The sequence below is a fragment of the Pipistrellus kuhlii genome, unplaced genomic scaffold (assembly GCF_014108245.1).
Source record: "Pipistrellus kuhlii isolate mPipKuh1 unplaced genomic scaffold, mPipKuh1.p scaffold_m20_p_53, whole genome shotgun sequence".
NCBI classification, from domain to species: Eukaryota; Metazoa; Chordata; class Mammalia; order Chiroptera; family Vespertilionidae; genus Pipistrellus; species Pipistrellus kuhlii.
The window spans coordinates 83,491-100,221 of record NW_023425555.1 but is presented as its reverse complement, the minus strand read 5'-3'; the positions used below and the strand labels follow the sequence as shown (position 1 = coordinate 100,221).

The 16,731-nt window shown below is 43.3% G+C and overlaps 1 protein-coding gene across 3 annotated transcripts in view; it reads left to right on the top strand.

The window, feature by feature from the left end:
* The window catches only part of ABL1 (ABL proto-oncogene 1, non-receptor tyrosine kinase), an 85,985-nt gene that overhangs the window by 43,477 nt on the left and 25,777 nt on the right, over positions 1–16,731 (top strand). For all 3 annotated transcript variants that reach the window (XM_036416068.2, XM_036416070.2, XM_036416071.2), the window contains exon 2: positions 15,799–15,972. In XM_036416068.2, the coding sequence (XP_036271961.1) occupies positions 15,799–15,972 (174 nt within the window). The remainder of the gene's footprint in view (positions 1–15,798; positions 15,973–16,731) is intronic.

Here is a 16,731-nt window from a genome sequence, read left to right as displayed (position 1 = left end):
AAGGCTGGCATCAGGAGAGAGGGCTTATTTGTCCCCTGAAAGTTCATATCTGAACAGCCAAGATCAACTTCAGTTAATACGTGGCTTGTTTTCCAAGTTGCTCAGAATTCTGAACACATTCTCATTTCCATCTGTAACGAGTTAGTGTCAGGCATTATCATCTCCGTTCTGCAGATGGAGGCCCAAGGCTGAGCAGATGAATGGACTTTTGTAACTGCAGGGCTGCGGGAAAGGTCAGGTCACAGCCAAGCTGTGACACTGTTTTGCTTGGGGGGGGATTTAGTAGTACCTGGCTGGTTTAATTATTCTTTTTTGGGGGTAGGGGGAGTCTAAAGTGACCCATTCCAGCATGTCTTGAAATAATGTTGGCTCTCAAGTCTGAAGGAAAAAAAAGGATTCTGGTACAACAGACTACTTTAGTTAAGACTTTATCTGGAAAGCTCTCACGATAGGAATTTTTTATTGTTACTGATATTCCTGATGTCATGGTTGTGTTTTAATTGGGAAAAGTAAATGAAATTATTATTTTGTAGTTTAGAGAATTTAACAAACCTCAGCGATCCTTTCTTAAAGACTGGATGTGCTATTAGTCTCTTGGGAAACATAGTTGCCAACATCTGGGTAAGTAATCCAGCCTTTCTGTTTTTACTGACATCTAGATCCATCAATCAGTGTTTATTGACAGCCACTGGGGCCCAGGCATCACACGTCATGGAGAGAATTAAATACGGTCAAGTTTTCCTCAAAGGAGGGTCAGCTGTGAATGCAACGATCATGCATCCACTTTGCTCTTCGGGCCTAGCTGTCAAAGCAATTATTAAATGCTTACTGTGTGCCAACCACTGTTTCAACGTTCTGTGATTTCATTTGCTTACTTCTCATGATGGCCTTGTGGTTATTTTCATTTTATTGGTGAGGAAACTGAGGCACCAAAAGACTAGGAAACTTGTCTAAGGGAACAAAGCTAGCAAGTGATGGTGCTGGGATTTGAACCCATGGCTATTTGTCCCCAAAGAGTCCAGTTTAGCCACTCTGCTTTATGGACTGTGACTGTTTATCTTCTTTGGAACTCTCTGTGGATGTGAAAGTGACATCTTTAGAAACACTAATACCTCAAAAGGGGGTATTCCTTCTTTCCCTCTGGAAACCTGATACTGATGAGAACGATTACCTTTAGCCATTTTGAGTCCTCTTTGAAATCAATAAAAATGTATTTTAAAAAATAGCTGTCATGCTAGCACATTCTGGAAGGGTATTCTGAGGGGTAATTCTGTCTCCTGTGCAGTTTCCTGCCCAGAGGCATCGGGACTTTCTGTGTGTCCTCCTGGAACAGCTGCTGCCAACCTTTCAGACCTCAGACCATTGGTTGGCGACCGCTGTTCTAGAAGTGTTTCATTCACATAAAAGCATTTATAGCATTTGAATTGTTCATCAACTTGGTGAAAATGTATCTTTATACCATAATCATGTTCATCTTTATAAACTTTGGTCTGCTTCAAACACTGAACTCTGTTCTTCCTGACCTCTGGCGATGTGAGAGAAAACATGAACAGTAGTCATTTGCATTCACCTTTTTTCCAGTTTACTTTTACTCGTCCATATGCTTGTGTTTGCATACATTGTGTATGGATGTTGTACGGGGACATGTAAGTTCTATGTGGGGAATGAAAAACTAACGTCTGGAGTGAACTCTTGTGGAACTTTCAAATGTTATTTGAAGGGCCCTCTTTCCACTTCTTGTGAGTACAAGTTAACGTTCTGGCGAGTGCTTTCTGCGGTCCAGCCACACAGATACACTAGTACTTCTGCCTCAGATTGTTTGTGCTCTTCCTAACCCTCCTGAGCTCATCGGCTGCTCCTCTTGTCCAGTAACAAAGATGACCTGAGCTCCTCTGGAGCGGGCTAGCCGGGCAGCCCTTCTCATCCGGGCTTGTCTGAGGGGACAGGCCTGGGCACCCCGCACTTCATTGCCATCCTCACTAATTCCCGTACCAGTGCTCCGAGCTGCTCAGGGAAGAGAAGAAGGGCCCCGCTCACTTTGGCTGGAAACACTTGTGATTTTTGAGTCAGGAGATCCCCTTCTTGTCCGACTTCTCTCAGCTTTTCTGTTTCATTTCCTCTAAGACAGAACAGGCACCTCTGTCCAGCTCACCTTAGAGGATGGTTTTCCGAACATATGAGATGATTCAGGTGGAAGTTTAGAAACAAATAAAATGCTTAATACATGTATTTATACCAGTACAGGTTCCTTTGAGATGTCCTAAGTCCAGAGAGTTTTCTGGCCAGGATATACGTGCTAAGTCTCATTCTGCTATGGTCCCAGGTGCATCCATGCTGCCCAGGGTTGGGCGTATAGCTTTCTGAGCTAGATGTTCTCACTTCTAAAACAGGCTCCGAGTGGTTCCTGTCTTGTTGAGTTGGTAGTTTCACACGAGAGATTTCATTTAGATTGTTTAGCACAGACCCGGGCATGGAGCAAGATGTTAGCATATGTTCGATGTTGTTATTTTAAACAAATACTTAGCAGTCTATGTTGGGGTTGCCAATTTTTCTAATGGCTGAAGTATGATAGAATTGAGTTGAACCTATCCATAGTTTCTTTTCTTTTCTTTTTTTCTGATAGTTTTTCTTGTTAACAAAACAATGTTTTCAAGTTTGTTTTGATGCATATAATTAATATTTCCTGTCCTTGGTTTTAAGGAAAAGTATCTTCCCTTCCTCTGATTCTATCTTATTCCCATGGTGAAAATTTTAATTATGGAAGAAAAAATCCTATTGGTTCATGGTTGGCATTTTATTTCTTCTCTCCAGAGGGAGTTTGTTCATAGCTCCAAACATGTGAAAGCTAAAAGTCTCATACTGCTTACTACCTTGTTGCAAAATAATTTTGCCAGTGTAATTAAACACTGACCCAAAACAGAAACAGGAAAAATTGTCAATTGTTAGGCTTTAAAAATACATAATATTGTACAATGTGATGATATGGTTAACAAATACTGTTGTGTATTCGGAAGTTGCAAAGAATAGATCTTTATAAAGTTTCTCCTTCCAAGAAAAAAGTTAATAGCTATGTGTGTTAATGGTTGTTAACTTTTATGATAATCCCTTCATAATATATACATATACAAAATTATTCACCTTTAACTTATACAATATCATTATACCTTAAAACTGGGAAAATATATGTAACAAGAACTAAAGATCAAATGTGACATGGGAAAAATATATTCAATATAACTTTTTTCTGTAATTGTGGATTGTAGAAGAACACAGAACAATTTCTAAAACAAATGCTTGTTAGTCTTTTTCGCTTTTTTTTTCTTCCCCCCAGTAGAAAGTTTTAAACCTGTGACAAAAGCAGACAACATAATGAACTCCCTGGTACTCACCACCCAGCTGTAATATTACCAACTTCTGGTCCATCTTGTTTTCTTTCCTATTGAAGTTACAGTTCCAAAGCCATTGGATAGCTTTGCTAGGTACTGACTCTTTTAAAAAATATATTCTTTATTGATTTTTTAATAGAGAGGAAGGGAGAGGGATAGAGAGCTAGAAACATCGATGAGAGAGAAACATCGATCAGCTGCCTCCTGAACATCCCCTGCTGGGGATGTGCCCGCAGCTAAGGTATGTGCCCTTGACCGGAATTGAACCTGGGACTCTTTAGTCCACAGGCCGACGCTCTGTCCATTGAGCCATACTGGTTCAGGCTAGTTACTGACTCTTGAGAGTGTAATTTTAAATGGCTTTTCATGCCCTGCCCTAACCCACACCGTAGGTGATTGTCATCCTCTCTGTGTTGGGTGGCGGTGGTAGGGAAGACAGGCAGACAGATGAGGCAGTTAGAGAGGGGAGGGAGGGAGAGGAGCAGGAAAAGGAAAACGGGGCGGGGGTGGGGGGGCTACAAACAAACTGGGAGACAAGGACAGTAGGCTGGGACAGGAAAGGGAAACCAAGAAGGGAGGGAAGGAAGACACAGGGAAGAGGGGACGGGACAGAGGGAGTGTGTCCTGAGAGGAGCATGAGAGAGGCAGGTTGGCCGCTGAGCAGGATCCCGGCGGAGGGCTGGGGAGTCATTTCTCTGCCTCTGTCTCTTGCCCTCCAGGGCAGTAATGATGGAGTTTGCATAGGAAGGTGGTAGGATTTAGTGCACATAAAGTGCAGGGCACAGTGCTGGCACTCAGTAAGGGATCAGTAACGCCCATTGTATTGCATTTCGTTGCATAAACTTTAACTTCATTACTCTTAATTTTTCTTTAGAGACCTAATTCTTACCAGTCCTCAGATTTAGCTAATGGCATTGTACATTGCATACCTGAAAATTGAATCTAAAGGCAGGCCATGAATAGACTTAGCCACTGCTTTTAGGAGCCAAAATAGCTTTTCTGTTCATGTTCAGCTACTCAGGTTAGCAACAGAAATAATAACGGCAATGGGACATTCTGGGGAAATTGTCTGCCATTGGGTGACCCCTCTACTTCAGTGACTTGGATGTAAACTGACCCAGGAGCCCTGGATGATGCTCTAGAGCAGAGCAGGAGACGCGGAGTGAGTGCTTGCAAACCAGCTCCGGCCGGTGGGCAGCGCGGAGCCTCCGGCTGTGGCAGATGCCGTGGGGCAGCCTTTCTCCCAGACACACCCCGCGTGGCGGTGGCCTCTCACCATGCCATCTGCCCGTGAGGAGGCACCGAGCAGTGGACTCGTGTTACCCCCCGGTCCACTGTGTTAGGGTCCTGGCCATGCTTTACCTTCTGGTGACAAATACATACTGCGTTTCCTAGATCGTCACCAAGGCTCTCCTGGTCAGGGGTCATCTGCTTTTCATCTTTACTCTCTATTCTTCCTGCTCTTCTGCCGTTAGAGGCTAACGGGCAGTTCAGGTGCACTCAAGTCGTGATGCAACGTTTTTTATCTTGTTGCTGAAGACAGACAGACGCAGGTGTTGTAGGAGGTGATTTAAATAAACGGCAGTGCTATAGGTCCTGCACCATGGGCCAGCGCTGGACACTCTGAAAGTGCTGGTCTCTGCCTAGAAGAAGCTGATGCTTGTGGTGACAGTTACAAGAGAAGAAGTAATTGCCCTGTGGTGCCAGGTACCACGCCTGACATTCATACAAAAACTGTCTGCATGCAGCGTGCATTGAGGCTTCGCCCACCCCACCAGCCAGACCAGGGACCGGGTCCATACTGGTGTCCTGTTGTGCACTGGAATCACCGAGGCTCAGAACATCCTCCAGATGTGGCTGCGATTTGAACAAGGCTTGCCCAGGCCAACCTGCTGCCAGGGACACAGGTCCCTCAGGGCGGCGATAGACACAGACACCCAATACCCAGTGACCCTCAGTGTGAGGCGGCAGGGCCGAAGGACAGACAGAGGTTATAGAGGTGGTGAGGTCGGGAGGATGGATTCCAGGGAGAGGAAATGGCCCTTGGCCAGGTGCACACAGATGAGGCAGAAACAGGGTTTGCCTGGAGGAACAGCAAGGCATGTGGGGAGGCTGGAGTGGAAAGTAGGGGTCACTGGAGAAGATGGTGCCTGACCAACCCCAAGGGCCTCGTGTGCCCGCCTTAGGCGCTCCAGCTTCTGCAGCGGTGGCACCAAGAGCAGCCGCAGCCACGCCGAGAGGCCCTGTTACATGCTGGGAGCGGTGCCTCCCGCTTTATCTGCAAACTGCCCACCACCTGCTCTTAGGCTGCCGTGTGCGCTTCTAGTGAACGGAGACTGGTGACTGACAGGCAGGGCCGTCACCCGACATCTAGATGGGGTTTTGACAGGAGAGTGATTTGGTCAGATTTACATTTAGGGGGACCCTTCTGATACGGGCAGGGTCAAGGGGGAGCCAGACACGGTGTGGTGGGGTAAGGAGAGGACAGGACTGACCAAAGAGATTAGGAGGAAGAGTGGCCAAGATGTGGGTGTGAACTTGATGGGACGAGAGGGAGGGAAGCGGGCTAATAGGACAGGCGCCCAGTGTTTTGAAGATGGTGCTTCTCATTTTACGTTGGTCTTTGTGCTCCATTTCCCGGAACTGTAGGCTTTGCAACAGATTCTTAAAAAGTGATACAAAAGTCCTTTTTTCTTTTCATTTTGGTAGAGGGGGGTTATAGGGACTATTTATCTTCAGAAGGCTAATATGTAGACTGTGAATAGGTCAGGACAAAAGATTTCATTTTCTAAAATGGACTGGCTAGGAACATCACAATATAAAAAGACTCCAGGGGAAATATTTGTGTCTTAGGCTAATTTAAATGATTTTTTTAAAAAAATTTTGCCTTTTAAAGGAGATTTCTCTAGAAAATTGTTTAATTTTTTTGCCTATAATGTGACAAAACAGCATTATTTAGGAAAGAAAATAGTATAATTTGGACTTCTCATTCCTTGGTCATTGGTAGCAGCCTTCTCTCTTGGCCCTCCCCGTCAGGTGGCAGGGCTTGTACGGAACCAAATCTGAAGTGCTGGAGCCGTCAGCCAGAAGGCCCTTGGGTTCCGGCACAGAATTCAGGGTTCTTGTTCTTGGATAGAAAAATATTAAACCTTATTTTACTAACCTCTAATTGAAAATTAGTATTTCATTTTTAAGAAGTTACAAGACAAACTACAGTAATATTAGCAGTGCTTGTGACTTTGTCACCAGTAGAAATCAGATATTTTCATATTATATAACAGTTTTGATTATTACTTACACTCACCACTACTTGGAACTGAAAGTAGTTACCACTGGATCTTGTTATTTAATGTGTTAATAAAGAAGCATATACCAAATATATTAATAAAAAGCACTATGAGACATTTTAAAAAAGCTTTGGGGACTCTTTCAATATAGTTGTTTCCTTTGCAAGGCTTCATCCTTACTCTGTGCATCTGCAAACTTGACTGTGAAGAGGAGTCCCTCAGCATCACCACAGGGTCCACGCACAGCACAGCACAGCCCCCTCAGTGGCCCTGGTGGTCAGGCTGCCTCCGGTCCCTGCGAGTCCTGCTTCCCTCGCTGGGCTCGGTCTTGTTCAGGGTCACCTCCTCCCTAGCCCCTCGCAGCTCCTGACCCCGGTGTCTGTGTTCTCACACGTTCCTCCTCAGGCAGCACTGTCCTCTTGTTGGACTTGTGCTCCGAGGCCTGTGCATATTTATTTATTCACCGCGTGTCGTTCTCCTCCCCTCCCCCAGCCTCTGTGCCGTGCCCCGCTCCCAGCTGCTGACACGTGTTTGCGGGTGCTGGGACATTTTTGTTCAGATTGGGAAGTTAATGCCAAGGCTGTATTTAGCTAATAAGTTTGTTTTTAAAATAATTTTAACTGCTCTGAGGGTGTAAATGACAAAATAAAGGGCCATGTATACTGCAGATAAAATTACTTTCATCAAGCTCAAATTGTGGGAAACAATACTTTTCCTCTAAACTCATTTTATAAAAAGTTGTGTGAGACTTACAAACTGACTTGAGCATAGTCTGAGCATGATCTCATCCGTTGGAACAGAGTAGGAAATAAAACACGAAGCCTTCCCTCTTTTTTGAAGGATCTGTTTTATAGATTTTTAAATTACAGAGATTCCTTGAACTGGAGGATAATAGTGAAGGGCCCACAAAGGAAATGGGGATAAAGCAACATGGGCGAATAACTGAATGTGAGTAAAAGTAAAGGGAATGCTTATCACATCTGACACCCTTGCCCCCTCTCCCCTCCCCAGCTCTGACTTGGTGACGTGCCCTCTGGGCAGTAAGGACTGCTAGGGGCACTGCAGAGGCGGCGCCGTGGGCTCAGTGGCCACAGGAAGGCGGAGAGCTTCCCAGGGAGGCTTTTCCTGGGGTGCAGTCTCCCCTCCCATCGGAGCTGGGAAGCAGCCTCGCCAGGCCCTGGAGTTCATGAGCCCTTCCTTCTCTTCCGTTTGTCCCCCCCACCCCCACCCCCTCTCCCTGGGTCAGCGGCACAGCCTGGAAGTCTAGACCAGATATGCCATATCAGGGCATCTTTTGTAAACATTTCTGATCAGTGACTCACAACTTGAAGAAAGGATTCTTTTGTATCAAACTATCTAACTTGTACTTTAAAGACCCAACCCATTTTCTTAGAATACCCAGTTAGTCATGCACAGGCCCAGTGAATTAATTGTGTGGCGTTTCCAAAAGTTTGATATTCTCTGAGTTGGGACGCTACCTTTCTAGAGGTTTGTAGATGTCATAATTCTTGGTGCTTACAATGGCTGATTAATTACTTTTCCTGAGTTTTGTTGATGATGGAAACCTTTTCATTAACACTATGGTGAAGTAACAGTAGACTTCTAAATGTGATGAGAGGCACTTTTGATGATACAAATATTAAATGTATTTAAAATAAATACGTCCCGCCGAAACTGGTTTGGCTCAGTGGATAGTGCGTTGATCTGCGGACTGAAAGGTCCCAGGTTCGATTCCGGTCATGTACATTGACAAGGGCATGTACATTGGTTTGGGCACATCCCCAGTTTGGGGGGGGGGGCGTGCAGGAGGCAGCTCATCTATGTTTCTAACTCTCTATCCCTCTCCCTTCTTCCCGATAAAAAAAATCAATAAAATATATTTTTAAAAATAAATAAATATGACCCAGAAAGGATGCTGCAGAAAATGTTCACACACACACACACACACACACACACACACACACACCCAAGAATAATAGCCGATGGTAAACTTTTATTTCCCAAGATTTAACAATAGCCGAAAGATCCATTGGGAGGACGGAGGAGGGGTGCTGTTTTGGGCATCTTTAGGGGGTTTAACTTCCTGACAGGGAGACTGACAGAAAGTTCATGTATTAAGCAAGGAAGATTTAAGTACATTCTGCAACTTTGGCCTTGGAAGCCGTAATCATTTTTAAGGTTGACGAGCATAGTTCACTATGAAATGAAGCAAGGAACTTGGCATTTCTACATTGTGAGTCAATTTTGACATCAGCCTGGATTGGGAATTGACTGGAAGGTTTTGGGGTTGGACTGTGGCCACGCTGCAGTGTCTCGATCCAGAGGCATGCATGAGCAGTCCTTCCCTTTGGGCTTTGGCCATCAATTTGTGGAATGGAGCAAGAACTAGAGAGGAAAATGGAGAGACTGCCTTGGATTTCCTCATATCCTGTTGAATCAAAAAAAACGGTGGGAGGCCCTTTCCTTCCTGACAAAGGCCTCATCCCTTCACATGAAATTCCCGCATCTGTCTTTGTGTTAGGGACAGCCCCTCTTTAACCCATACTTTAGATCGACACTCACCCCTGGGTATCTGTGTTCTGCCTGTCCCAGGTGCTTTCCAGGCCACTTCCCCTGATTATGTAACTTTCTTTGATCAAATCCAGATGCTGCAGAATGCTTGATAGAAGAGGTCAAATGGCATTTGAAAAGAAAAGCATTACTGTATTCATGACTTCGGTTTAATTTCCTGTATGGGCTTGGTCTGCCAAGGTTGTGTGCTCATGGCCATGGGGTTGGGACACAAGAGGGAAACGAGCAAATACTTTTTAAGGACAACTTGAGAGGATGCCCTCCTCCCTCAGTGTACTTTTTAATGTTAGATTATCAATTATATAAACATCAGCTGGCTTCTATTTATAGATTTTTTCTTATTTTTGTAATTGTTTTTTGATGATAAAAACAATCCACATCCAAAATACTAGGAAACAAATTAAAGAAAATTTTAAATGTTTGTAATTTCACTTACCCTGAATTAACCACTTTTTAACTACTTTTAAAAAATATATATTTTATTGATTTTTTACAGAGGAGAGAGGGATAGAGAGCTAGAAATGTCGATGAGAGAGAAACATCAACCAGCTTCCTCTTGCAAACCCCCTACTGGGGATGTGCCCGCAACCAATGTACATGCCCTTGACTGGAATTGAACCCGGGACCCTTCAGTCTGCAGACCGACGCTCTACCACTGAGCCAAACCGGTTTCGGCACTTTTTAACTACTTTTAATGGTACTGTTAACATACTACCCTGAGTTAACTGCTGTTCACATTTTAGTTTGGTTCCTTCTGGCCTTTTCTCAGTTTTCTCCAAAAATATTTTGAACGGCTTTATGAGTATACTAGAGGCCCAGTGCACAAATTCTTGCACGGGTGGGATCTGGCCAGCCCACCCCCATGGGGGCCTATGGGGGCTGGGCCTGCAGGGCGGAGGGGCTGCAGGAGAGCTCCAGGGCCCATCTTGTGCCAGACCCCAGCACCAAGCTAACTACTGGTCAGAGCATCTGCTCCCTGGTAATCAGTACATGTCATAGCGACTGGTTGACCTGTCAACTGTCTGCCCCCTGGTGGTCAGTGTATGTCATATCGAGTGGTTTAGCACCTTTAGCATATCATTAGCATATTATTAGCATATTATGTTTTGATTGTGAGAGGGCAGAGCGGGGCGAGGATGAGCTCCCAACTCCGCCCCGCAGGGCGGAGTTATCCCTAGCCCTCACCAAACCAATCAGGGTTAGCCGAGGCAGTGACATCACCACCGACCGGAGTAAAACCCCTGGACTGGGCGAAATTCGCTCTCTCTTCCCCCATGCTGCCGGCGTGGGTGGGAGGAGTCCATGCTAGCATGGAGAAGGCTCTTTTGTTTATTGCATCGGACTCGGCTCCCTGCTGGTCCTTGGGGATCACGAAGTCTGGGCGGAACAATTGGTTGAATGGCCGACCAGACACTTAGCATACAGGCAGTCCTCGACATACATCGTTTCATTGTTATGTGGTTACGTCGCCATCTCCCATTTATTTATTTTAAAAAAAGTTCCATCATTTCGATGTATGTACATATGTGCTTTATGTTTTGTTTTTTTTTTATTTATGACAAGTAAAGGTCAGGAATTGTTATCTTTTAAAAAAAATTTTAGTTTCACTTCATTACTGTTGTGTATGTGCTCCATGTGATGACGTAGGTGCTTATGTAGGTGGATTCCAATTTACTGTGAAAATCGCCTTATGTCTTGCCTTAGGAACGGATCTCTAATGTAGGAACTGATCTCTGATGTAACCCAAGGACCTACTATTAGGTCTAGTAATAATTAATGTCGTTTTCTAATACTTTAAATCGAATTTATTTAAACAATACAACAAAATTTAATCAACAATATAGTTGCAGTTGTTTTCTACTACTTGTGCCCAATGCTCAGGAAGCATTTTAATCCCTCTGTTGTAAAATTCTTGGGATTTTGATGCAAAAAATTCGGTCAATGCATTTTTGAGGCATTCTTCATTAAATTTTTTTCCAAGAAGAAAGTTTTGCAAAGAAAGAAACAAATGGTAATTGGAAGGGGCAATATCAGGAGAATATGCAGGTTGAGGGAGAACTTCCCATTCCAACTGGCGCAGTTTTTCAGCAGTGATTCTTGCAGTATGCGGTCGTGCATTATCGTGGTGAAGAATTACGCCCTTCCGATTAATCAGCGCGGGTTCTTTTTCTCTTAAAGCTTGGGCTAACCTTTCCAATTGGGCACTATACACTGCACTTGTAATGGTTTGGTTAGATGGTAAAAGTTCATAATGAAGAATTCCATTAAAATTCCACCAAACACACAACATCACTTTTTTCGCATGCAAGTCAGGTTTTGGCATGGGCTGCGGAGCCTCATTTTTGTCCAACCATTGAGGTCGCCTTTTCAAATTAACATACAGCACCCATTCTTCATCTCCGGTAACAATTTGCTCTAAAAACGGCAAACGGTTTTGACGAGAGAGGAGCGAACTGCAAATTGTGACTCTTTGATTACGGTTGTTGTCGGTCAACTCATGAGGAACCCATTTTCCAAACTTTTGGACTTTGCCAAGTGCACGCAATTGATTGGAAATTGTTTTTTGTGAACAATTTAAAGTTGTCGCAAGCTCTTGTTGGGTAATTTGAGGATTTTGCACCAAAAGAGCTTGAAGAGCTTCTTGATCAAAATTGGACACACGGCCTCGACCACTCTTGTCATCTAACGAAAAATTTCCCTCGCGAAATTTCTCAAACCAACGCTGGCATTTTCTGGCGCTAACTGCATCTTGACCAAGAGCACTACAGATGTTTTTTGCAGCCTCACTTGCTTTTCTTCCTATTTGGAACTCGTAAAGCATGCAGTGCCGAATATGCTCTTCATCCGCCATCTTCTTAGCCCTAGTTTTGCAACAAAAACCAAACCAAACACAAACTTTTTCAAGCAAAACTTGTTAATTGCACTTCACACGTTCTGTAGATACCACGTGTTTGAAGGTTATGTCAATACAAGTCAACGCCAAGCAAGATAAACGAATGTTAAAAAACGACATTTATTATTACTAGACCCAATATATTAGGCTTATATTATTATAAGATTCTATTTTATGGATGGGACCACAAACTAACTTATCTTGTGTTGATAAATATTTTGTACTTTTATGTTTTGCTATTTAAAAATCACTCTCTATAGATCATTGTATGGCTCTTGTAGAATAAATTCCTAGAGGTGGGACAAATGTTACAGAATTTTATAAAAGACTCGGTTCAGATTTCCAATTGGCCTTCTAAAATGTTACAGCAGTTTCTGCACCAAGTACAAGCATAACGTGAGAGTGCCTGTTTCACTGAAGTCTCACACTGTTAGCCTCAAGAAAACGTACCAGCCAGTTTAATGGAGGATTTGGCTACTAGAGAGTTAACCCGCTTTCCATTTTAATGGTAACTTGTTTTCTGTGACTTGCTTATTCATGTTTTTTTTTTAAATTTAAATTCTTTATTGTTTAGAATATTACATAAGACTCCTTTTCCCCCATTGACCTCTCTCCAGCCACTCCCACTCCCCATTTCATGCCCTCCCCCCTTACTGTCTGTGTCCATTGGTTGCTTATTCATGGTTTTGGTCTATTTTTCCATAGTGGAGGGATTTGTCTTATTCTTTTGATATGCAAAAGTTCTTTTGTGGTAAGAATCATCCTTTGTCTAATTTACTTAATATAATGACTAGAGGCCCTGTGCATGAAATTCGTGCACTCGGGAGGGGTTCTTCAGCCCGCCTGTGCCCCTCACAGTCGGAAGCCCTTGGGGGGTGTCTGACGGCCTTGGAGGCGGGAGAGGCTTCCATGATCCCTGTGGCACTTGCCAGCTGTGAGCCCGGCTTCTGGTCTTCTGGCTGAGCGGCACTCCCCCTGTGGGAGCGCACCGACCACCGGGGTCATCTCCTGTGTTGAGCGTCTGCCCCCTGGTGGTCAGTGCGCATCATAGCAACCAGTCGTTCTGCTGTTGGATTGATTTACATATTACCCTTTTATTATAGGATGGTAGACGTTCTTTTTGCTTCCACTTAACTGACTTGCTGAATTGACCATTGCACTCAACTACCCTTGCCATGGCACAGATACAAGACTGTCATGCCCCAATGTCTGCTGGGAGCACTGCAATCCCTGGAGTTGCAGCCACACCAAAGCCAGTTGTGTTTCTGAACTGTTTTGTTGTTGTTGTTGTTTAGATACTTGTTGTTTCAATTACTTGGTTAATATGAAACCAGTGAAATCCAAATGTGAAACGGTAATTCTTTCTATGAAAATGAATGCTTTAGAGTAGACAGACTCAGTAAAGGCGGGTCACTTTTATAAAATTGCTACTGGACTAGAAGCAAGGCGAGTAAGGCGCCGGCGGGAAATTGGAAGGGATGTACTGGGTACATAGTGAATGGCTCTGAGTTCTCCCTCCGCCTGCAGGACAGTGAGCGGAGGTGAGGCGGTGCATTGCAGGAAGGACGTACCGAAGAAGACAGCTCCCAACTCTGAGTGCACATCCACACAGAAAGGCTGGGCCTTGGCCCTGTAGCCAAGACAAGCAAACTGATGCATATTCCAGTCGGGAGTGGAGGTCACATATTTTAATAAAAAATAATAATTCCCTGCTTTAATGAGCTTTTTGTTGTTCATTGATCAACCCCTCATCACGATGGCACTAAACACACTTTTAGAGCCAGTGTAAACACTCAGCAGGTCACACCTGCGCCTCACACTTCACTGAGCCTTTTCCACATCCAGACCTCTTCCTTTAAATGATGTGTCCCTGTGGTTCATAAGATGAAATTACCAAGCATAGTAATGACATAACTTGGGGTGCATTCTTTTAGGAAAATTCCTGAAGGTTTACTTCAGTCTGTATACAAAAGCTAGAATTGAAAGGCCTTCGTTTACATTCTGTTGGGTTATTCCAGAGAGTTATTAAAGAATGTTCAGTTTTGAAAGTTCTCCAGTCATGTTTCTGGAAGTTTAGCTTAGTCCCTTTAGATGTCCTGGGTGCCTCCAGAGGGTTTTTGTTTTGTTTTTAAGTGAATGCTGAAGAATCAATGCCTATTCTTATTTTTGTTGTTCTCAATCCTCACTTGGGGATATTCTTCCATTGATTTCTAGAAAGAGTGGAAGGGAGGGGGAGAGACAAAGAAAGAGAAACATCATTGTGAGAGAGACACATTGATTGGTTACCTCCCACCCCTTCCCTAACTAGGGCCAGGGATTGAGCCCGCAACAGAGAGATGTGACCTTTAGCGGAATTGAACCCAGGACCCTGAATTCAGTCTGCAGGCTGCCGCTCTATCCACCGAGCCAAACCAGCTAGGACAGGCCTATTCTCAAGATGGGTGTTATTGCCCAAGAAAAGGTATTGGATGTCTTCTAAATCCATAAAGAGAGGAAATGAAAATGGTTTTGTTTTGTTACCATTTGGGTATGGCTTAAGTATGTGGTAGATCTTTCTTTCAAATTGGAATCCCCCCCCCCCCCCTTTAAGTTTGATTTCTTATTGTTGTTTCCTTAAATGAGTATTCATATTTCATTTCATAATATCCTTACAACTGTTAAGATCCACTTGGAGTAGATTTGCTGGTTTCAAAGAACCCTTGTGCATAGTTGTCATCATCACAGGAATTCTAGAGCGGTTGAGTGTACTTCAAGAAAAAGAAAGGCAGGAAGAAACTTAGGAGAAAATAATGAATTATTTGACTGTAGTGACTAATAGTAAACTATTAAGAGATGTTTATTGGTTTTCAACCTTTAGAATCTACCTGCAGACAAAGCATGAGAGTGTTATTACAGAAGAGAAGACACGCTGCCTTTCACAGGGTAAAGGAAGAGGAAAGAAGGCTCTTTGCAGAGTGAGCACAGAGTGAGGGAAGCTGGAAGGAAGGCGGGGGTGTTAGCATAGCTTACCAAGTAGATAGTGGAGGACACTGTCTCTAGCTGGTAGGAAAAGAAAGAAAGGTGCAAATACTGGAAATACAAAGCTAACAGTAGTGGCTAGCGCAGAAGAGGTGGGGCGGGGACGCAGGTTCTAGTGAAGCAGCTTACGTTTAGGGAGATGGAAACGATGACCAGAAAAAGAGCCGTTGCCTCCAGGCGTAAAGGAGAGTGGATAGAAAATGTTTGTTTTTCATTATAAGCCCTTCTGTAATATTTGATTTTAAATATGTTTGTGCATATGTTTGTAAACTTAAGAACGTTTTAAAGCAAGAAACTTGCCCTCCATACTAAAGCATAAGCAGCAGACTTATGAGGATGGATTATTTCCAGTTCGTTTTGAATTAGTGCATTTAAATGGCTGAAGCTACTTGGGAACTCCACCTTGGATGCAAATACTTAGTGTTTTTCACAAGATTTGGGAAAGGAAGAGTCCATTCTTTACACCACCTTTCTTTTAACATGTGAAGTGCACAGGTGTTTCTTACTTTAAGAAACAAAATAAATTAGGAATGTATAATTTTGGAAATAACAGATTTTTATATATTTTTTTGCTCATGAGAATAAAATTAATTTTTCCTTAATTATTTTTTAAAATTTATTCTATTCCCTATTTCTCTTCCAGAAGCCCTCCAAAGGCCAGTAGCATCTGACTTCGAGCCCCAAGGTCTGAGCGAAGCAGCTCGTTGGAACTCCAAGGAAAACCTTCTCGCTGGTCCCAGTGAAAATGACCCCAACCTCTTTGTTGCACTGTATGATTTTGTGGCCAGTGGGGACAACACTCTCAGTATCACTAAAGGTAAAGGCCTGTGGGTAGAGGTGGTAGTTGCAAGAGCCAGAAATTGGGTGAAATTGTGGCTTGATTGTTCAACCCTTTGCTGATTAAAAGAGCAGATTTAAAGTTTGGAATGCCGAGATATCCAAAAAAGAGGCACTTCTCTTGAGAGGAGTTCTAGTGTAGTAGTTCTTCACAAAAGATCTTGCCTTCTTCTATACTGAAAAAGGCGGATCAGACACAGAAAAACACTTAAAAAAAGTTTTTATTGATTTCAGAGAGGAAGGGAGAGAGAGTGATAGATAGGAACATCAGTGATGAGAGAGAATCATTGATCAGCTGCCTCCTGCACATCCCCTATTGAGGATGGAGCTTGAAAACCTTTTATGTGCCCTGACCTGGAATTGAACCAGTGACCTTTTGGTTCCTGGTCAGTGCTCAACTGCTGAGTCACAACAACCCGGCAAAACACTTAAAAAAAAAAAAAAAAAAAAAAAAGGGTGTTTTTTTTTTTTTTTTTTCTTCCTAAAAAGCTTCTTGTTTTAGGGCACTTGAGTAAACAAAACATAATAGAGCTCTGAAATCTGAGGCTTTATGTTTATCTCAGTTTTCAGTACAAACAGGAAACTTCATATAAAATGTGCTCTTATACACTTAGAATGCATACATTTATGTGGACTTGTTGAAATGAAATAGGTATGTAGGAATTTGGAGATTTTTAGTAATCATATAACATTAAGTGAGAATGAGCTAATTTGCCTATGAAGCTGATGTGTCTGATTT